The sequence below is a fragment of the Pseudophryne corroboree genome, chromosome 1, assembly GCF_028390025.1.
Source record: "Pseudophryne corroboree isolate aPseCor3 chromosome 1, aPseCor3.hap2, whole genome shotgun sequence".
NCBI lineage: Eukaryota > Metazoa > Chordata > Amphibia > Anura > Myobatrachidae > Pseudophryne > Pseudophryne corroboree.
The window spans coordinates 362,559,092-362,582,727 of NC_086444.1; the positions used below are offsets into that span (position 1 = coordinate 362,559,092).

Consider the following 23,636-nt stretch of genomic DNA (forward strand, 5'->3'; position numbering starts at 1 on the left):
GCCATCGCCATCCTGCTTCTTGTGCCGCCCTGTCGTGTACATGAGCGACCGCCGTGATGTTGTCTGACTGGATCAGCACCGGCCGGTGTTGAAGCAGGGGTCTAGCCTGACTTAGGGCATTGTAAATGGCCCTTAGTTCCAGAATATTTATGTGTAGGGAAGTCTCCTGACTTTTCCATAGCCTTGGAAGTTTCTTCCCTGTGTGACTGCCCCCCAGCCTCGAAGGCTGGCATCCGTGGTCACCAGGACCCAGTCCTGTATGCCGAATCTGCGGCCCCCTAGAAGATGAGCACTCTGCAGCCACCACAACAACGACACCCTGGCCCTTGGAGACAGGGTTATCCGCCGATGCATCTGAAGATGCGACCCGGACCACATGTCCAACAGATCCCACTGGAAAATCCTTGAATGGGACCTGGCGAATGGAATTTCTTCGTAAGAAGCTACCATCCTTCCCAGGGCTTGCGTGCATTGATGCACCGACACCTGTATACGTATTAGGAGGTCTCTGTCTAGAGACGACAACTCCTTGGACTTCTCCTCCGGGAGAAAAACTTTTTATCCTGTTCTGTGTCCAGAACCATACTCAGGAACAGTAGACGCGTCGTAGGAACCAGCTGCGACTTTGGAATATTCAGAATTCCGCCGTGCTGTTGTAGCACTTCCCGAGATAGTGCTACTCCGCCGAACAACTGCTCCCTGGACCTCGCCTTTATAAGGAGATCGTCCAAGTACGGGATAATTATTTCGGCCATTACCTTGGTAAATACCTCGGTGCCGGGGACAGACCAACGGCAACGTCTGGAATTGGTAATGACAATCCTGTACCACAATTTTGAGGTACTCCTGGTGAAAATGGGTAAATAGGGACATGCAGGTAAGCATCCTTGATGTCCAGTGATACCCTCCAGGCTTGCAATAATCGCCCTGAGCGATTTCATTTCGAACTTGAACCTTCGTATATAAGTGTTCAAGGCTTTCAATTTTAGAATGGGTCTCACCGAACCGTCTGGTTTCGGTACCACAACATTTTGGAATAGTAACCCCGGCCTTGTTGAAGGAGGGGTACCTAGATTTCACCTGCTGGAAGTGCAGCTTGTGAATTGCCGCCAGTACTACCTTTCTCCGAGGGCAGCAGGCAAGGCTGAGGTGAGGTAACGGCGAGGGGGAGTCGCCTCGAACTCCAGCCTGTATCCCTGTGATACTATTTGCAGAACGTAGGGATCCACCTGTGGGCAAACCCACTGGTCCCTGAAGTTCCCGAGACGCGCCCCTACCGCACCTGTCTCCATGTGCCTTTTATAGGCAGCATCACCTGTCCACTGCCGGGTTTCTAATACCCTCCTGGCAGAATGGACATTGCATTAATTCTGGATGCCAGCCGGCAAATATCCCTCTGTGCATCCTTTATATATAAGACAACGTCTTTAATATGCTCTATGTTAGCAAACTATTTTCCCTGTCTTAGAGTATTAATATTATCTGACAGGGTATCAGACCACGCTGCAGCAGCACTATTTATGCTGAAGCGATTGCAGGTCTCAGTATATAACCTGAGTGTGTATATACAGACTTCAGGATAGTCTCCTGCTTTTTATCAGCAGGCTCCTTCAAGGTGGCCGTACCCTAAGACGGCAGTGCCACCTTTTTTGACAAACGTGTGAGCGCCTTATCCACCCTAAGGGATATCTCCCAACGTGACCTATCCTCTGGCGGGAAAGGGTACGCCATCAGTAACTTTTTAGAAATTAACAGTTTCTTATTGGGGGAACCCACGCTACTTTACACACTTCATTCATTCATCTGATGGGGGAGCAAAACACTGGCTGCTTTTTCTCCCCAAAAATAAAACCCCTTTTATGTGGTACTTGGGTTCATGTCAGAAATATGTAACACATTTTTTATTGCCGAGATCATGTAACGGATGTTCCTAGTGGATTGTGTATATGTCTCAATCTCGTCGACACTGGAGTCAGACTCCGTGTCGACATCTGTGTCTACCATCTAAGGTAACGGGCGCTTTTTTGAGCCCCTGATGGCCTTTGAGACGCCTGGGCAGGCGCGGGCTGAGAAGCCGGCTGTCCCACAGCTGTTTTACGTCATCCAGCCTTGTAAGGAGTTGATATTGTCGTTTAATACCTTCCACCTATCCATCCACTCTGGTGTCGGCCCCACAGGGGACGACATCCCATTTATCGGCCTCTGCTCCACCTCCACGTAACCTTCCTCATCCCACATGTCGACACAGCCGTACCGACACACAGCACACACACAGGGAATGCTCTGACTGAGGACAGGACCCCACAAAGTCCTTTGGGGAGACAGAGAGAGAGTATGCCAGCACACACCAGAGCGCTATATAATGCAGGGATTAACACTATAACTGAGTGATTTTTCCCCCAATAGCTGCTTGTATAAACAATATTGCACCTAAATTTAGTGCCCCCCCTCTCTTTTTAACCCTTTGAGCCTGAAAACTACAGGGGAGAGCCTGGGGAGCTGTCTTCCAGCTACACTGTGAAGAGAAAATGGCGCCAGAGTGTTGAGGGAGATAGCTCCGCCCCTTTTTCGCGGACTTTTCTCCCGCTTTTTTATGGATTCTGGCAGGGGTATTTATCACATATATATCCTCTGGGGCTATATATTGTGATATATTTGCCAGCCAAGGTGTATTTATTGCTTCTCAGGGCGCCCCCCCCCAGCGCCCTGCACCCTCAGTGACCGGAGTGTGAAGTGTGTATGAGGAGCAATGGCGCACAGCTGCAGTGCTGTGCGCTACCTTGGTGAAGACTGATGTCTTCTGCCGCCGATTTTCCGGATTTCTTCTTGCTTCTGGCTCTGTAAGGGGGCCGGCGGCGCGGCTCCGGGACCGAACACCAATGGCCGGTTCCATGCGGTCAATCCCTCTGGAGCTAATGGTGTCCAGTAGCCTAAGAAGCCCAAGCTACCACCAGTTAGGTAGGTTCGCTTCTTCTCCCCTTAGTCCCTCGCTGCAGTGAGTCTGTTGCCAGCAGATCTCACTGTAAAATAAAAAACCTAACATATACTTTCTTTCTAGGAGCTCAGGAGAGCCCCTAGTGTGCATCCAGCTCGGCCGGGCACAGGATTCTAACTGAAGTCTGGAGGAGGGTCATAGTGGGAGGAGCCAGTGCACACCAGGTAGTCCTAATTCTTTCTTAGCTGTGCCCAGTCTCCTGCGGAGCCGCTATTCCCCATGGTCCTTACGGAGTCTCCAGCATCCACTAGGACATTAGAGAAATTTATATTTCCAGGACGGCTGGAGTCAGGAAAACTGACTCGTTTTTTATCCTGTAGGCACCCAACAAAATAGGTGCTCCTGCTTCTAAGCAGACTATTGCTCGCTGAATTTGTAGCACAATTCAGCTGGAGCATTCTGCGGCTGGATTGCCGCATCCTAAATCAGTAACAGCCCATTCCACGAGGAAAGTGGGCTCATCTTGGGCGGCTGCCCGAGGGGTCTCGGCTTTACAACTTTGCCGAGCTGCAACTTGGTCAGGGGCAAACACGTTTGCTAAATTCTACAAATTTGATACCCTGGCTGAGGAGGACCTTGAGTTCTCTCATTCGGTGCTGCAGAGTCATCCGCACTCTCCCGCCCGTTTGGGAGCTTTGGTATAATCCCCATGGTCCTTACGGAGTTCCCAGCATCCACTAGGACGTCAGAGAAAATAAGATTTTACTCACCGGTAAATCTATTTCTCGTAGTCCGTAGTGGATGCTGGGCGCCCATCCCAAGTGCGGATTGTCTGCAATACTTGTATATAGTTATTGCCTAACTAAAGGGTTATTGTTGAGCCATCTGTTGAGAGGCTCAGTTATATTTCATACTGTTAACTGGGTATAGTATCACGAGTTATACGGTGTGATTGGTGTGGCTGGTATGAGTCTTACCCGGGATTCAAAATCCTTCCTTATTGTGTCAGCTCTTCCGGGCACAGTATCCTAACTGAGGTCTGGAGGAGGGGCATAGAGGGAGGAGCCAGTGCACACCAGATAGTACCTAATCTTTCTTTTAGAGTGCCCAGTCTCCTGCGGAGCCCGTCTATTCCCCATGGTCCTTCCGGAGTTCCCAGCATCCACTACGGACTACGAGAAATAGATTTACCGGTGAGTAAAATCTTATTTTTCCTCTTCAGGCTATATCCATTGTCTTCCCTGTGCCCCCTAGTTGAGAAGAATAAAAATAAGATTTTAAACCTACCGGTAATTCTTTTTCTCGTAGTCCGTAGAGGATGCTGGGGACTCCGTAAGGACCATGGGGGATAGACTGGCTCCGCAGGAGACATGGGCACTTTAAGAAAGACTTTGACTCTGGATGTGCACTGGCTCCTCCCTCCATGCCCCTCCTCCAGACCTCAGTTAGAGAAACTGTGCCCAGAGGAGACGGACAGTACGAGGAAAGGATTTTAGTTAATCCAAGGGCAAGATTCATACCAGCCACACCAATCACACCGTATAACTTGTGATATACTATCTAGTTAACAGTATGATAAAACAACATATCATCGGTCCAAAACCGATGAAACTATAACATAACCCTTATGTAAGCAAAAACTATATACAAGTCTTGAAGAAGTAGTCCGCACTTGGGACGGGCGCCTAGCATCCTCTACAGACTACGAGAAAAAGATTTACCGGTAGGTTTAAAATCTTATTTTCTCTAACGTCCTAGAGGATGCTGGGGACTCCGTAAGGACCATGGGGATTATACCAATGCTCCCAAACGGGCGGGAGAGTGCGGATGACTCTGCAGCACCGATTGAGCAAACAGGAGGTCCTCCTCTGCCAGGGTATCAAACTTATAGAACTTTGCAAAGGTGTTTGGCCCCGACCAAGTAGCAGCTCGGCACAGCTGTAGTGCCGAGACCCCTCGGGCAGCCGCCCAAGACGAGCCCACCTTCCTAGTGGAATGGGCCTTAACCGATTTCGGTAACGGCAATCCTGCCGTAGAATGCGCCTGCTGAATCGTGTTACAGATCCAGCGAGCAATAGTCTGCTTTGAAGCAGAGCCGCCAACCTTGTTGGCTGCATACAGGACAAACAGTGCTTCTGTTTTTCTGATCCTAGCCGTTCTGGCCACGTAAATATTCAAAGCCCTGACCACATCCATGGACTCGGAATCCTCCAAGTCACGTGTAGCCACAGGTACGACAATAGGTTGGTTCATATGAAAGGATGAGACCACCTTAGTTAGGAATTGAGGACGGGTCCGCAATTCCGCTCTATCCATATGGAAAACCAGATAGGGGCTTTTATGTGATAAAGCCGCCAATACCGAAACTCGCCTAGCCGAAGCCAAGGCTAACAACATGACCACCTTCCAAGTGAGATATTTCAACTCCACTGTTTTGAGTGGTTCAAACCAATGTGACTTAAGGAAACTTAACACCACGTTAAGATCCCAAGGGGCCACTGGAGGTACAAAAGGAGGCTGAATATGCAGTACTCCCTTCACAAAAGTCTGTACTTCAGGTAAAGAGGCCAATTCCTTTTGAAAGAAAATGGATAAGGCCGAAATCTGAACTTTAATGGAGCCTAATTTTAGGCCCAAAGTCACTCCAGTTTGTAGGAATTGAAGAAAACGGCCTAGATGGAATTCTGCCGTAGTAGCATTCCTGGCCTCACACCAAGAAACATATTTACGCCATATTCGGTGATAATGTTTAGATGTCACGTCCTTCCTAGCCTTTATTAACGTAGGAATAACCTCATCCGGAATACCTTTTTCCGCAAGGATCAGGCGCTCAACGCAGCCGCGGTAAGTCTTGGAACAGACAGGGACCTTGTTGTAACAGGTCCTGCCTTAGAGGAAGAGGCCACGGATCTTCTGTGAGCATTTCCTGCAGATCCGGATACCAGGTCCTTTGTGGCCAATCCGGAACAATGAGTATTGTTCTCACTCCTCTTTTTCTTATTATGTTCAACACCATGGGTATGAGAGGAAGAGGAGGAAACACATAGACCGACTGGAACACCCACGGTGTCACTAGGGCGTCCACAGCTACTGCCTGAGGGTCTCTTGACCTGGCGCAATACCTTTGTAGCTTTTTGTTGAGACGGGTCGCCATCATGTCTATTTGGGGCAGTCCCCACCGACTTGCAATCTGCACGAAGACTTCTTGATGAAGTCCCCACTCTCCCGGATGCAGGTCGTGTCTGCTGAGGAAGTCTGCTTTCCAGTTGTCCACTCCCGGAATGAACACTGCTGACAGAGCGCTTACATGATTCTCCGCCCAGCGAAGAATTCTGGTGGCTTCCGCCATCGCCACCCTGCTCCTTGTGCCGCCTTGGCGGTTTACATGAGCTACTGCGGTGATGTTGTCTGACTGGATCAGAACTGGTCGATCGCGAAGTAAGATCTCCGCTTGACGTAGGGCGTTGTATATGGCCCTTAGTTCCAGGATGTTGATGTGAAGACAAGTCTCTTGACTTGACCAAAGGCCTTGGAAATTTCTTCCCTGTGTGACTGCTCCCCAACCTCGGAGGCTCGCGTCCGTGGTTACCAGGATCCTGTCCTGAATGCCGAACCTGCGGCCCTCTAGAAGGTGAGCACTTTTCAGCCACCACAGGAGAGATACTCTGGCCCTGGGGGACAGGGTGATCCGCTGATGCATTTGCAGATGTGACCCGGACCATTTGTCCAATAGGTCCCATTGGAATGTCCTTGCATGGAATCTGCCGTAGGGAATGGCTTCGTATGTCGCCACCATTTTTCCCAGGACTTGAGTGCAATGACGTATTGACACTTGTTTTGGCTTCAACAGGTTCATGACTAGAGTCATGAGTTCCTGCGCTTTTTCTGTCGGAAGAAAAATCCTCTTCTGGTCTGTGTCCAGAATCATGCCCAAGAAGGGCAGACGAGTTGTGGGATTCAGCTGCGACTTTGGAATACTGATAATCCAGCCGTGTCGCTGTAACACAGTCAGTGGAAGTGAAACGCTGTTCAGCAACTTCTCCCGTGATCTCGCTTTTATGAGGAGATCGTCCAAGTACGGGATAATTGTGACACCCTGTTTGCGCAGGAGCACCATCATTTCCGCCATTACCTTGGTGAAAATTCTCGGGCCGTGGAAAGCCCAAACGGCAACGTCTGAAATTGGTAATGACAATCCTGTACCGCAAATCTCAGGTACGCCTGATGAGGAGGATATATGGGAACATGCAGGTATGCATCCTTTATGTCCAGAGATACCATAAAATCTCCCCCTTCCAGGCTGGTGATGACCGCTCTGAGCGATTCCATCTTGAACTTGAACCGTTTTAAGTAAAGGTTCAGGGATTTTAAATTCAAAATGGGTCTGACCGAACCGTCCGGTTTCGGGACCACAAACAGAGTTGAGTAGTACCCCTTCCCTCTTTGAAGCAGGGGAACCTCTACCACCACTTGTTGAAGACACAATTTGCGAATCGCATGTAACACTAGCTCCCTTTCCAGGGGAGAAGCCGGTAGGGCCCATTTGAAAAACCGGCGAGGAGGCACCTCTTCGAATTTCAGCTTGTAACCCTGGGAAACAATTTCTATTGCCCAGGGATCCACCTGTGAGTGAACCCAGATGTGGCTGAACAGGCGAAGACGTGCCCCCACTGGGGCGGACTCCCTCAGGGGAGCCCCAGCGTCATGCGGTGGATTTTGCAGAGGCCGGGGAGGACTTCTGTTCCTGGGAACTAGCTGTGTTTTGCAGCTTTTTCCCTCTGCCCTTACCTCTGGCAAGAAAGGACGATCCACGTACTCTCTTGCTTTTATTGGAACGAAAGGACTGCATTTGATAATGAGGCGCTTTCTTAGATTGTGAGGGAATATATGGCAAAAAATTCGTTTTACCTGCCGTAGCCGAGGAGACGAGGTCCGAGAGGCACTCTCCAAACAATTGCTCACCGTTGTAAGGCAATAACTCCATATGTCTCTTGGAGTCGGCATCACCTGACCACTGTCAGGTCCATAAGACTCGCCTAGCAGAAATAGACATAGCGTTTATCCTGGAACCCAGTAAACTAATGTCTCTTTGAGCATCCCTCATATATAAGACAGCATCTTTTATATGCCCTAGGGTCATTAAAATGGTATCCTTATCAAGGGTCTCAATATCCGCTGATAAGGAATCTGTCCATGCTGCTACAGCGCTACAAACCCAGGCCGACGCAATTGGCGGTCTGAGTAACGTACCAGAATGTGTGTAAATGGACTTCAAGGTAACATCCTGCTTGTGGTCAGCAGGATCCTTGAGGGTAGCCGTATCTTGGGATGGAAGCGCTATCTTTTTTGATAAGCGCGTCAAAGCTTTGTCTACCCTAGGGGAGGATTCCCATCGGATTCTGTCCTGTGACGGGAAAGGATACGCTATTAGAATCCTTTTGGGAATCTGCAGTTTTTTGTCTGGAGTTTCTCACGCTTTTTCCCATAATTCGTTAAGCTCATGTGAAGAGGGAAAGGTTACCTCAGGTTTCTTTCCCTTATACATGTGTACCCTCGTGTCAGGGACAGGGGGTTCCTCAGTGATATGCAAAACATCTTTTATTGCGATAATCATATATCGAATACATTTAGCCACCTTTGGCTGTAATTTTGCATCATCGTAGTCGACACTGGAGTCTGAATCCGTGTCGGTATCTGTGTCAACTATTTGGGATAGTGGGCACTTCTGAGACCCCGAAGGTCCAGGCGACATTGGGACAGGCATGGGTTGACTCCCTGACTGTACCCCAGCTTCAGCTTTGTCTAATCTTTTGTGCAATAAATTAACATTAGCACTTAAAACATTCCACATATCCATCCAGTCAGGTGTCGGCACTGCCGACGGAGACCTAACATTCATACACTCCCCCTCCTCTTAGTTGAGCCTTCAGTCTCAGACATGTCGACACACGCGTACCGACACACCACACACACACAGGGAAGCTCTTTTCTGAAGACAGGTTCCCCACCAGGCCCTTTGGAGAGACAGAGAGAGAGTATGCCAGCACACACCCCAGCGCTATATGACCCAGGAAAAAACAGAGTATGTTTACCCAGTAGCGCTTTTGTTATGTATATGCGCCAATTATGTGCCCCCCCTCTACTTTAAAACCCTTCTTTCACCGTGTGTTAAGCAGGGAAGAGTCCGGGGAGCTTCCTCTCAGCGGTGCTGTGGAGAAAAATGGCGCTGGTGAGTGCTGAGGGAGAAGCCCCGCCCCCTCGGCGGCGGGCTTCTGTCCCGCTCAAATTTCTCAATAACATGGCGTGGGCTCTTTATATACATGTACAGTGCCCAGCTGTACATGTATATATCTATATATGCCACAGGAGAGGTTTAAATTGCTGCCGGGGTGCCCTCCCCTGCACCCTGCACCCTTACAGTGACCGAGGTGTGTGAGGTGAATGGGAGCAATGGCGCACAGCTGCAGTGCTGTGCGTTACCTCCATGAAGATCAAGGTGTCTTCTGCCGCCTCTGATGTTCTTTTCCTCAATACTCACCCGGCTTCAATCTTCCGGCTCTGCGAGGAGGACGGCGGCGCGGCTCTGGGACGGACGGCTAGGGTGAGACCTGCGTACCGATCCCTCTGGAGCTAATGGTGTCCAGTAGCCTAAGAAACAGAGCCCTGAAACTCAGAGAAGTGGGTCTGTTTCTCTCTCCTCAGTCCCTCGATGCAGGGAGTCTGTTGCCAGCAGGCTCCTTGAACATAAAAAACCTAACTAAACTGCTTTCTTTACAGGAAACTCAGGAGAGCTCCTGAAATGCACCCAGTCCCCACTGGGCACAGTATCAAACTGAGGTCTGGACGAGGGGCATAGAGGGAGGAGCCAGTGCACACCCTGAGTCAAAGTCTTTCTTAAAGTGCTCATGTCTCCTGCGGAGCCCGTCTATCCCCCATGGTCCTTGCGGAGTCCCCAGCATCCTCTAGGACGTTAGAAAAAAATTTACTCACCGGTAAATCTATTTCTCGTAGTCCGTAGTGGATGCTGGGGACTCCGTAAGGACCATGGGGAATAGACGGCTACGCAGGAGACTGGGCACATCTAAAGAAAGATTTAGGACTATCTGGTGTGCACTGGCTCCTCCCCCTATGACCCTCCTCCAAGCCTCAGTTAGGAACTGTGCCTGGAAGAGCTGACACAATAAGGAAGGATTTTGAATCCCGGGTAAGACTCATACCAGCCACACCAATCACACCATATAACACGTGATAGGAACCCCGGTTAACAGTATGATAACAATTGGAGCCTCTGAAGAGATGGCTTACAACAAAACCCGATTTTTGTAACAATAACTATGTACAAGTATTGCAGACAATCCGCACTTGGGATGGGCGCCCAGCATCCACTACGGACTACGAGAAATAGATTTACCGGTGAGTAAAATCTTATTTTCTCTGACGTCCTAGTGGATGCTGGGGACTCCGTAAGGACCATGGGGATTATACCAAAGCTCCCAAACGGGCGGGAGAGTGCGGATGACTCTGCAGCACCGAATGAGAGAACTCCAGGTCCTCCTCAGCCAGGGAATCAAATTTGTAGAATTTAGCAAACGTGTTTGCCCCTGACCAAGTAGCTGCTCGGCAAAGTTGTAAAGCCGAGACCCCTCGGGCAGCCGCCCAAGATGAGCCCACCTTCCTTGTGGAATGGGCTTTTATTGATTTAGGCTGCGGTAATCCTACCGCAGAATGCGCCAGCTGAATAGTGCTACAAATCCAGTGCGCAAAAGACTGCTTAGAAGCAGGAGCACCCAGCTTGTTGGGTGCATACAGGATAAACAGCGAGTCAGTTTTTCTGACTCCAGCCGTCCTGGAACATAAATTTTCAGGGCCCTGACTACGTCCAGCAACTTGGAATCCTCCAAGTCCCTAGTAGCCGCAGGCACCACAATAGGTTGGTTCAAGTGAAAAGCTGAGACCACCTTCGGGAGAAACTGAGGACGAGTCCTCAATTCTGCCCTATCCATCTGGAAAATCAGATAAGGGCTTTTTCAAGACAAAGCCGCCAAATCTGAAACCCGCCTGGCCGAAGCCAGGGCCAACAGTATGACCACTTTCCACGTGAGATATTTTAATTCCACAGTCTTAAGTGGTTCGAACCAATGTGATTTCAGGAATGCCAAAACCACATTGAGATCCCAAGGTGCCACTGGGGGCACAAAAGGAGGCTGAATATGCAGAACTCCTTTGACAAAAGTCTGAACTTCAGGCAGTGAAGCCAGTTCTTTCTGGAAGAAAATCGACAGAGCCGAAATCTGGACCTTGATGGACCCCAATTTGAGGCCCAACGTCACCCCTGCTTGCAGGAAGTGTAGGAATCGACCCAGTTGAAATTCCTCCTTCGGGGCCTTCATGGCCTCACACCAAGCAACATATTTCCGCCAAATGTGGTAATAATGTCTTGCGGTGACATCCTTCCTGGCTTTGATCAGGGTAGGGATGACTTCCTCCGGAATACCCTTTTCCTTTAGGATCCGATGTTCAACCGCCATGCCGTCAAACGCAGCCGCGGTAAGTCTTGGAACAGACAGGGTCCCTGCTGCAGCAGGTCTTGTCTGAGCGGCAGAGGCCAAGGGTCCTCTGCCAGCATCTCTTGAAGTTCCGGGTACCAAGCTCTTCTTGGCCAATCCGGAACCATGAGTATGGTTTTCACTCCTCGCAGTCTTATTATTCTCAGCACCCTGGGTATGAGAGGTAGAGGAGGAAACACATAAACCGACTGGTACACCCACGGTGTCACTAGAGCGTCCACAGCGATCGCCTGAGGGTCCCTTGACCTGGCGCAATATCTTTTCAACTTTTTGTTGAGGCGGGACGCCATCATGTCCACCCGTGGTCATTCCCAACGGTTTACCCGCATTTGGAAAACTTCTGGAAGAAGTCCCCATTCTCCCGGGTGTAGGTCGCCCAACGGAGAATCCTTGTGGCTTCTGCCATCGCCATCCTGCTTCTTGTGCCGCCCTGTCTGTTTACATGGGCGACCGCCGTGATGTTGTCTGAATGGATCAGTACCGGCTGGTTCTGAAGCAGGGGCCTTGCTTGGCTTAGGGCATTGTAAATGGCCCTTAGCTCCAGAATAATTATGTGAAGCGAAATCTCCTTGGAAATTTCTTCCCTGTGTGACTGCACCCCAGCCCCGAAGGCTGGCCTCCGTGGTCACCAGGACCCAGTCCTGTATTCCGAATCTGCGGCCCTCTAGTAGATGAGCCCTCTGCAGCCACCACAGCAGTGACACCCTGTTTCTTGCCGACAGGGTTATCCGCTGTTGTATCTGTAGATGGGACCCGGACCATTTGTCCCACAGGTCCCACTGGAACGTCCTTGCTTGGAACCTTCCGAATGGAATTATGCTTCCATTTTTTCCAGGACTCATGTGCTTCCACTGGAAGAAACACTCTTTTCTGGTCTGTGTCCAGAATCATTCCCAGGAACAGAAGACGTGTCGTCGGGACCAGCTGTGACTTTGGAATATTGAGAATCCAGTCGTGCTGTTGTAGCACTTCCCGAGAGAGTGCTACCCCCACTACCAACTGTTCTTTGGACCTCGCCTTTATCAGGAGATCGTCCAAGTACGGGATAATAAAAACTTCCTTCTTGCGAAGGAGTATCATCATTTCGGCCGTTACCTTGGTAAAGACCTTCGGTGCCGTGGACAACTCCAACGGCAGCGTCTGGAACTGATAGTGACAGTCCTGTACCACACATCTGAGGTACTCCTGGTGAGGAGGGTAAATGGGGACATGCAGGTACGCATCCTTGATGTCCAGGGAGACCCTGTAATCCCCCTCGTCCAGGCTCGTAATAACCGCCCTGAGCGATTCCATCTCGAACTTGAATCTTCTGATATAAAAGTTCAAGTATTTTAATTTTAAGATGGGTCTCACCGAACCGTTCTGTTTCGGTACCACAACCATTGTGGAATAGTAACCCCTTCCTTGCTGAAGGAGGAGCACCTTGACAATCACTTGTTGTGATTATAGTGTTGAATAGCCACCAACACCGCCTCCCTGGCAGAGGGAGGTGCCGGTAAGGCAGATTTTAGGAAACGGTGGGGGGAAGAACGTCTCGAACTCCAGCCTGTACCCCTGAGATACTACTTGAAGGACCCAGGGATCCATGTGAGAGAGCCCACTGGGCGCTGAAATTTCTGAGACGGGCCCCCACCGTACCCGGGTCCGCCTGAGCAGCCCCAGCGTCATGCTGTGGACTTACCGGACGCAGGGAGGACTTCTGCTCTTGGGAACTAGCTGTGCGCTGCAGCTTTTTCCTCTACCTTTGCCTCTCGGCAGAAAGGATGAGCCTCTAGCCCTCTTGCTTTTCTGGGGCCGAAAGGACTGTACTTGATGATACGGTGCTTTCTTTTGTTGTGGGGTAGCCCGTGGCAAAAAAGTCGATTTCCCAGCAGTAGCTGTGGAAACGAGGTCTGAAAGACCATCCCCAAACAGTTTTACCCCCTTATAGGGCAAAACTTCCATGTGCCGATTCGAGTCGGCATCGCCTGACCATTGCCGAGTCCATAACCCCCGTCTGGCGGCAATGGACCTAGCGCTTATTTTTGATGCCAGCCGGCAAATATCCCTCTGTGCATCACGCATGTATAAGACCACGTCTTTTATATGCTCTATTGTCAGCAAAATATTGTCCCTATCCATAGTTATTTTCCGACAGGGAATCTGACCACGCAGCGGGAGCACTGCACATCCATGCCGAAGCAATGGCTGGTCGCAATATAATGCCCGAGTGTGTGACTATATCTCTCAGGGTAACCCCCTGCTTTTTATCAGCAGGTTCCTTCAGGGCGGCCGTATGAGGAGACGGTAGTGCCACCTTTTCTGATAAGCGTGTAAGCGCTGTATCTACCCTATGGGGTGTTTCCCAACGTGACCTATCCTCTGGCGGGAAAGGGTACGCTGCCAATAACCGTTTAGAAATTATCAATTTCTTACCGGGGGAAGACCACGCTTCCTCACACACCTCATTTAATTTCTCAGATGCAGGAAAAACTACTGGTAGTTTTCTGTCACCAAACATAATACCCTTTTATGTGGTACCTGGGGTATTATCATAAATGTGTAATACATTTTTCATTGCCTCAATCATGTAACGGGTGGACCTATTTGGAGGGTACACTAGTCTCATCGTCGTCAACACTGGAGTCGGTATCCGTGTCGACATCTGTTTCTGCCATCTGAGGTAGCGGGCGTTTTTAGAGCCCCCCATGACATTTGAGACGCTGGAACAGGCACAAGCTGAGTAGCCGGCTGTTCTGTGTCGTCGACCTTTTGTGTAAGGAGTTGACACTTTCACGTAATCCTTCCATAAGTCCAACCACACCGGTGTCGATCCCGCAGGGGGTGACATTACATTTACAGGCATTCGCTCCGCCTCCACATCATTATCCTCCTCATACATGTCGACACAGCCATACCGACACACAGCATACACACAGGGAATGCTCTGACAGAGGACAGGACCCCACAAAGCCCTTTGGGGAGACAGAGGGAGAGTATGCCAGCACACACCAGGGCGCTATATATCACAGGGATATCACATATAAAGAGTGTTTTCCCTTATAGCTGCCTATATATATTGTATACTGCGCCTAAATTGTGCCCCCCCTCTCTTTTTAACCCTTTCTGTAGTGTATTGACTGCAGGGGAGAGCCAGGGAGCTTCCCTCCAATGGAGCTGTGAGGGAAAAATGGCGCCAGTGTGCTGAAGGAGATAGCTCCGCCCCTTTTTCGCGGACTTTTCTCCTGCATTTTTATGGATTCTGGCAGGGGTTAAAAAGCACCTATATAGCCTCTGGGGCTATATATGGTGCCAGTTTGCCAGCCAAGGTGTCAGTATTGCTGCTCAGGGCGCCCCCCCCCAGCGCCCTGCACCCATCAGTGACCGGAGTGTGAGGTGTGCATGAGGAGCAATGGCGCACAGCTGCAGTGCTGTGCGCTACCTTGGAGAAGACCGAAGTCTTCAGCCGCCGATTTTCCGGACCACCTTCTTGCTTCTGGCTCTGTAAGGGGGACGGCGGCGCGGCTCCGGGAACGGACGACGAGGTCGGGTCCTGTGTTCGATCCCTCTGGAGCTAATGGTGTCCAGTAGCCTAAGAAGCCCAAGCTACCACCACTTAGGTAGGTTCGCTTCTTCTCCCCTTAGTCCCTCGATGCAGTGAGCCTGTTGCCAGCAGGTCTCACTGAAAATAAAAAACCTAACAAACACTTTCTTCCTAGGAGCTCAGGAGAGCCCCTAGTGTGCATCCAGCTCAGCCGGGCACAGAAATCTAACTGAGGCTTGGAGGAGGGTCATAGGGGGAGGAGCCAGTGCACACCAGATAGTCCTAAATCTTTCTTTAGATGTGCCCAGTCTCCTGCGGAGCCGTCTATTCCCCATGGTCCTTACGGAGTCCCCAGCATCCACTAGGACGTCAGAGAAATATATTTTTTAATAGATTAAAACCACTTACGTGGGGGCTGTCCTTTCTTTTTCTGTGGGCTCCAACAGTCAGTACAGCATTCCAGTAGAGAACAGAGGGTAATTAGAGCACTGCATCGTCGCTGGTAATTTCCAGTAGGGGGCAATGATGAGATGGTTAACTGAAACAGCCATTCCGTGAAGTCTGGCCATAGAAGAGACAATGGAAATCTGTGTTTGAAATTCAAGTTTATAAACGTATAGATAGACCATCATATAGGTCAATATATGGAAAGTAGTATAGTCCTAAAGTATACCGTGTACTTTTTAAATTAAAAAAACCCCATCAACCATACACATTCTTTCTAATAATAAGCATTGTAATTTCCAAATGTTGTCATTGTCAGACAATCTCTCATTATAGTTACACGAATGTTAGGGATCTTAGGCTGCATATACTAGCTTGACAACACTCCATATTGTGAATTCATGATTCAGCACAATACTGAAGTAGAATGGGTGTTTGTGGCTTTGGCCAGCAGTGGAACACGCCACATGTACACTACAAAGCAGCTGGGCACTGTATCATACAACTTTACTACACACTGATAGGCTGCTAGGTGTTGATAGTAAAACCCATTATCTCACCAATTGCCTGGGACACATCTTCCTTCTTGCTTTGTCCCCTGCGCAGGGTTGACATTGCTCCATCTCTTAGCCTCTCCAGAGCCCTGCGGAGCACTGCCTGCAGTTGTTGCCGGAAGCCTGGACTGTCACAGCCCATATTGTAAGGCAGATATTTCTTAAGGAGCTGCAGCTCATCTGGAGAAGGGGGCTGGTTGCTTCTGGGGCCACAGCACAGGAAACTCAGTGCACTCAGGCGGACTCCATCATCAGCAGATTCCAAGCACAGCTGCAGCCTCTCTCCTACACCAGCCACTCGACCGAAGATCTCTTTCTTTGCACGTGCAAGGCTGATCCAAGCACGCAGCTGTGGAGGACTGAAACCATGCAGCCGGTTTGCCAGCAAATTAGATGATTCAGCAAAAATGCGCAGGGTGCAAGGCAGAAGATGAGTGGCAGCATTATTTTGCAGGTTACAGTCTGTGGAACTCAAGGCATCAGAAAGGGGGAAGAGCCAAATCTCTGCCCATAGTTTACCCAGCTCCTTCTCATCCAGTTGTCCCTTATGAAGCCATTCCTGTTTCTGCAGAGTAAGAAGGGTTCGGTAAATTTCAGCAGCTCGGGGGCAGAGAAAGTTTGTTGCCAGACAGCTAAACAGGTGAGCTGGGAGCAGGGGGTAGAGAGCAAGAACCTGGAAGAAAAAATGTGTTAATAATGCAGTCACCTGTTCCATACAAAAGAAGATCCCACACATAGAAGAGTAACACAGATTCACTTGCTGCAGCCTGTCAGTGGCACACATAGGGGGTAATTCCAAGTTGATCGCAGCAGGATTTTTGATAGCAATTGGGCAAAACCATGTGCACTGCAGGGGAGGCAGATATAACATGTGCAGAAAGAGTTAGATTTGGGTGGGTTATTTTATTTCTGTGCAGGGTAAATACTGGCTGCTTTATTTTTACACTGCAAATTAGATTGCAGATTGAACACACCCCACCCAAATCTAACTCTCTCTGCACATGTTATATCTGCCTCCCCTGCAGTGCACATGGTTTTGCCCAACTGCTAACAAAAATCCTGCTGCGATCAACTTGGAATTACCCCCATAGTCGCTAGCTTATTGTGGCAATGTATAATCACTAATACGGGAATCTAGAAGTACAGTTTGTGTCACTGCTGGCAATGGTCACTTTGTAGAGGATACATACAGGAGATCGGCAGTTGGGATCCCAGCTGTCACTATACCGACATTAGCATTCTGTCAGCTGTAAACCTGCCTGCGAGGCAATAAGTTCCCTCGCGGGCTCGCTGCGCTCACCATGCCTCGGGGGCGAGCTTCGATCGCCACAGGTTATATTCCCACTCGGGTGGCGGCGTGGACCCACCAACCAAGTGGGAATATGGGGCTGCAGGCGGGATTGCGGTCGCTGGAATTTACCGGCTGTCGGGATTCCAGCTTCGGTATCCTGATCACCGGAATCCCAACAGTCGGTATATTAATTGCATCCCCTCTGTAGAGCTCTAGTTGACTACAACTAGGATATTTCCCATGTCTGCATATTTAGTGTCTCCCAAAAGTTACTGCTTTGCAAAGACTACATTTTTAAAGATGATTTGATAATTAAATTGACCTAAGCTAAGAAAACAAAAGCACATCTCACACTCTTGTTAGTAAATAGAAATATACAGAGTTATAAGGCTTACTGGACCATAATAACCTATGATCAGACTGTTCACTTAAAGCTTACAAATGTGTGGAGATAAAGCAACTACAACAGTAGCCACAAGGCTCCAGTTATCCCTCATTACAGCAGAGAAAGGGCTCATCCACACAAGTTCTCTCAGTGGAGATATCACTTCAAAAAGTTATCCGAATTGTTCCTAATTTAGGAGTTCACAAAAACACAGCCTGCAAGCTCAACTGACAAAGACAAGATTACATGGACAATAATAAATTGTGAATGAATTTAATATTTTCCAGAATAATGAAACCCAAGGTCATCTAGCACAGGTGATCAGTACATACTCTTTACAACTGTTTAACAATATATTTTTTGCTTCTTCGGAAAGACAAAAGTCCAATACTGACAACTGTTGAGATATGTGATCTAATAATAAGCCGTTATAATCTTTATCACTGCATAAAAAGATTAATGTTTTAATGTGTTTATGTATTTATTAGCTGTTATTTATATACTGTAGTGCCTACCTATTGTGAAGCAATCTGTACAAAGGGCCTAATTAAAGGTTGAACTCAAATGTATTTGCAAAAGCAAAATAGGAGTCAACCTGAAAGCTATGCAAACTAGCGTTAGAAGCAATTATACTTTCTTTGCAGATTAGCATTCATTTGCACTAAGAGAAACTCCGACTTAGTGTTTCCAGTAAATTAAACTACAAACACAGGGTAATGTGCATATGTTACTAATGTCCTAAATTGTAAAGCATGAACAGTTTGAATAATGCACTTACCAACATAGGGGTATATTCAATTACAGTCGGATCCTCTCCGACACTTCAGTATTCAAAAGCGGACCGTTTCTGCCCATTTCCCCTCCCATTCCGACCATTAATTTCCGCCCTCTCTAATGGGCAAAAATGAATGGTCGAAAACGAACCGCTTTCGACCGCAGCGGGGTTGAAAATACATGGATGAGCAGAGTGTTTTTCGACTTGTCAGAATATCCAACAGGGCGGTAAAACGAAACTTCAATTAAATATTGAAGTGTCGGAAAGTTCTAATTATCATCGGAAAGTGCCGTCTTTCAGCCCTACCCTGCAAATCTAACTCTTTCTGCACATGTTATATCTGCCTTCCCTGCAGTGCACATGGTTTTGCCCAACTGCTAACAAAATTCCTGCTGTGATCAACTTGGAATTAACCCCCGTATTCAAAAGTTCCTTGAAGCAAATAAGGACATTAAAAGGAACCAACATGTATTTGTGAAGGACATATCATGTCAGACCAACTTACTTGGCTTTTATGAAACAGTAAGTGCGAACCTCGATCAGGGTAAGGAGGTGGATGTAATCTTTTTAGACTTTGCCAAAGCTTTCGACACTGTACCACACATGCGTCTTATCTATAAGCTACAAGAAATAGGGCTAGGGAGCACAATATGCACTTGGGTCAGTAATTGGTTAGATAATAGGGAGCCGGGGGCATGGCTTGGCCGAGCATGGAGTAAGGAGCTAGGGGTTAGAGCTCCGTCTATCCTGCTGTCTTTATCCTGATTCCCCCGCTGGTGATCGCTACTGACCTGGCTCACCCTTTGTGTCTCTTGGCCCTGCACATTTTGAGGGGTCTGTGGGACTGTGTCTCTGCCCTGGACGGCCGCTGGACGGATCGTGGCCTACACCGCTCTGCCTCACTCCTTCCGTCTAACCGGAAGTGCGGCGCCATATTGAGAACTAACAGCGGGGGCCGGGGATGCGCTGGGCCGGTCGACGCAGCAAATTATTTTGGCCATATCCACGTCCGAACACAGAGTCATGGATAAAATCGGCCAAGTACAGGTGGATATCACTTTAATCAGACATGATATGCAAAAGATTCGTGAGCGGGTGGGGGAAGCGGAGCACCGTATCTCCGACTTAGAAGACGTCACCAATCCTCTTAAAGATACGGTTTCCAATCTCACAACTCAAATGTCGGCAGTTAAGGCGAAGCTCTCTGATATTGAAGGAAGACTACGTCGCTTTGTGGGCCTCCCGGAGAGAGCGGAGGGCTCCTCCCCAGAATCGTTCCTGGAAACATGGCTTCTCCGATTATTTCAACGTGATGACTTTGGTCCTCAGTTTTCTGTGGAGAGGGCGCACCGATTACCTGCCAGGGCTCCTCCCCCGGGTGCACCTGCACGCACTTTCATAGCCTGTTTCCTACACTACAGGGACCGGGATGCGGTCCTGCGGCTGGCCAGCACACAGGGTCCTTTGAAATTTGACAACCATGATATTTCTGTTTATCCGGACTTTGCCGTAGATGTCCAGAAGTCGCGTGCGCAGTTCCTTCAGGTCAAAAGGAAGCTTCGTGACCATCAAATCCAATATGCCATGTTGTTTCCGGCACGTTTAAAGGTGGTGTATGATGGCTCCACACACTTCTTCAATACCCCTCAAGAGGCGGAGGCCTGGCTGGAGCGTAGACCTCAGGCCCCTAACTGAGGACTGTTTCTCTCTCAGGGGTCGCATTGTTTGCTGGGTTTTGTACTCCTGCTATTCATGTAGTGGGGACGATCTTTAAGTTTAGGAGCTGAATGCTAGGATATAGCCCTTTTGTAGAGGCAATACTTGTCTCTACTCCCTGGGGTTGCTATAGGTTTTCAGCTTTAGTTTAGTTGTTTTTTTTGGGATCCAGGCGTGTCTAGTTTGGGATGGATATGCAGGGAGGGGGGTGTTTGGGCTGTTTTGGGTTTGTTTTGTTTTATTCTTGTACAAGAATCAGGGCTAGCCAAGCTACAAGAATCAGGGCTAGGAAGCACAATATGCACTTGGGTCAAAAACTGGTTAGATAATAGGAAGCAGCGCGTTGTGGTTAATGGATCTTTTTCAACTTGGACTGAAGTGCTAAGTGGTGTGCCGCAAGGCTCAGTATTAGGACCGCTATTGTTCAATATTTACATTAACGACCTAACAGAAGGTCTAGAGAGCATGGTGTCAATTTTTGCAGATGATACCAAATTGTGTAAGGCTATAAATACAGAGGAGGATGCCGAGTCTCTTCAGAACGACTTAGTTAAATTAGAAGCATGGGCAGCCAAATGGAGAATGCGCTTCAACACAGACAAGTGTAAGGTAATGCACTGTGGTAACAAGAACATAAATTACACCTACCTACTAAATGGGGTAAAATTAGGGGATTCTGTACTGGAAAAGGACTTAGGTGTCCTCATAGATAGCAAGCTAAGCAGTAGTACCCAAAGTAGGACTGCAGCAAAGAAGGCTAATAAGATATTAGCATGCATAAACGGGGTATTGATGCTAGGGACGAGAGTATTATACTCCCGTTATATAAATCACTAGTGAGGCCACACCTTGAATACTGTGTACAATTCTGGGCACCGTACTACAAAAAGGATATCCTGGAGCTTGAAAAGGTACAGAGGAGGGCGACCAAACTAATTAAGGGCATGGAGACGATGGAATACAAGGAAAGGATTGAAAGACTAGGCATGTTTACATTGGAAAAGCGGAGACTAAGAGGGGATATGATCAACATCTACAAATATATAAGGGGACAATACACAGAGCTTGCGCGGGACCTGTTTTTGGTTAGATCAACACAGAGGACTCGTGGACACTCGCTCAGGTTAGAGGAGAGGAGATTCCGCACAATACGGTGTAAAGGCTTTTTCACGGTAAGGACAATACATGTTTGGAATTCCCTGCTCGAGGGAGTTGTAATGGCGGAATCTGTCAACACCTTTAAGAATGGGTTAGATAAATTCCTAATGGATAAGGATATCCAGGGGTATGGTGCATAGTCATGCATTATAGTTACTATAAATAGGGATAAAATGTAACGGCTGACAGCAGCATCAGTCAGAAACTTTAGTCAAATCATCATGCATAGGAGACCACAAATAGGTTGAACTCGATGGACAATTGTCTTTTTTCAACCTCAGATACTATGTTACTATGTTACTATTTATATGTATTGCTCCATGTGTCACTGTGTTATTTATTTTTTCTTGCGTCTATGTTTTTTCTTATATGTGCCTATTGGTCTCCGGATGCTCTACCTGCTTGCTGGTGGAGGGCCGTAGTGGTCCCTTTGCTCCTTCCTCCTCTACACTCCGGGTTCCTCTCTGTTACGTGCCCTGCTTGCCTTGGATATTCCTCTTCTTCTGCCTCTCCATATTCGCCCCTTGCTTCTTTTCTCCTTCTGTCCTTTCTTTCTTATACTCATGGCTGCAGGGGTTGATGGACTCCGCATACTCGGCTGGAATGTGAAGGGCCTGAATGACCGCATCAAGCGGGCTCTGGTTTTATCTCAGGTGAGGAAGTATAAGGCAGATGTCATATGCCTCTCCGAAACACACTTGGTTGGTACTAGAACCTTGGCTCTCAGGAAGCCCCGGGTTGGTCTCTCCTATCATTCCACCTTTTCTGCTAATTCCAGGGGGGTTTCAGTTTTGGTGCGGAAGTCGGTTAATTTCCATTTAGTTCATAGTCAAATTGACCAATATGGCAGGTATTAATTCCTTAGGGCTTGTGTTAACCGTACACTTTTGCATATACTTGCTGTTTATATCCCCCCCCCCCTACAATAATGAAGTACTCCGACAGGCAATGTCGTTTATTGCTACTTCTCCCTCAGCACCGGTCCTTTGCATCGGAGATTTCAATAATGTTTTAGATAAAGTTTTAGATCGGTGGGCTGAGCTTCCCCCTTCTCTACCCTCTTCTTCCCCGTCCCCCACACCGTTTGAGAGGCTGGTTGCCGAGCTTGGGCTCCTGGATATTTGGAGGCTGAGACACCCTAAACAATTACAATACTCTTGCCACTCGGCCAGTTTTCACACGTTCTCGAGAATAGATTTGGCCCTCGTTTCCCCTGATCTCACTGCTAGAATACTAGATGTCCAGTACCTACAGAGGGGAATGTCGGACCACTCACCCTTGCTGGTGGCCCTAGATTCTGTGCCTGTCTGTGGGGCTAAACTTTGGAAATTGAACCCCTTTTGGTTGACCTTGTTGACTGATCATGAGGCCTTGGTTCGTGAATGGAGTGATTTTGAGGTTCATAATGCATCCTGTTCTGATCAACTGGTTAAACATGACGCATTTAAGGCTTCGCTACGGGGCTCCTTCATACGACAAATAGCTAGTGTCAAAAAATCTAGTAGGGAGGAGGAGGTGCGCCTGGAGCTTGCCTGTTCCCAATCTGAGTCTGTTTACCTTTCTACTAAGACCCTTAGTGACCGAGTGAGGTGGGATTTGGCCAGGAAAGCCTGGTCTGACCATTTACTTGATAAATCAAGGCGCAAATTACTTTTCTCCCAGCATACCCTCTATTCACAATCGGACACGGGGGGTAGTTACTTGGCTTTTCTAGCTCGGGGGGAGAGAACTGGAGGTTCCATTCAGCAGCTCGAATAGCTCTGCTTATTTGTTGTTTGTTATAGGCATAGAAATGTTGAATGCTTGACAAAGGTCCTGTCGGACCGAAACGTTGCTGACCTGCCTGCCATGCATCTATGTATGCTTTGCAAATTTTTCCTGTGAGTATTGGATTAAATATACCTTAAGCATATTGAATATTGGAGAGTGCCTATTCTTGGACTATATATATATATATATATATATATATATATATACATACATACATACATACATACATATACACACACACACACACACACACACACACACACACACAAAAGGCATGCGCCTTCTGTCCCTATTGGAAAAATAAAGGGGAGGGGGGAAAGGGGGGGCACAAACTCTCTGCCCGCCACGGGGTACCAAAAAGTCTAGTTACGGCTCTGTTTACTACTGCCATTATAGTGACTTGCACAGTGTGTGTAGCTCTATAACTGCCCAGAATCTGCATTGACTTTAAGGTTGCCTATCTGCAGATATGCGTATGCACCGCCCTGGACCCAGGTACATACTCCCACTACACACCT

At 48.4% G+C, this 23,636-nt stretch overlaps 1 protein-coding gene across 4 annotated transcripts in view; it reads right to left on the reverse strand.

Moving 5' to 3' along the window:
- The window catches only part of LOC135070944 (tRNA (32-2'-O)-methyltransferase regulator THADA-like), a 181,482-nt gene that overhangs the window by 65,517 nt on the left and 92,329 nt on the right, over positions 1-23,636 (reverse strand). For 3 of the 4 annotated variants that reach the window (XM_063964801.1, XM_063964800.1, XM_063964803.1), the window contains 2 exons: positions 16,030-16,696; positions 15,434-15,586 (listed from right to left, as the gene is read on the reverse strand). In XM_063964801.1, coding sequence (XP_063820871.1) covers positions 15,434-15,586; positions 16,030-16,696 — 820 coding nt within the window. The remainder of the gene's footprint in view (positions 1-15,433; positions 15,587-16,029; positions 16,697-23,636) is intronic. The other variant, XM_063964802.1, reaches the window with a different exon arrangement.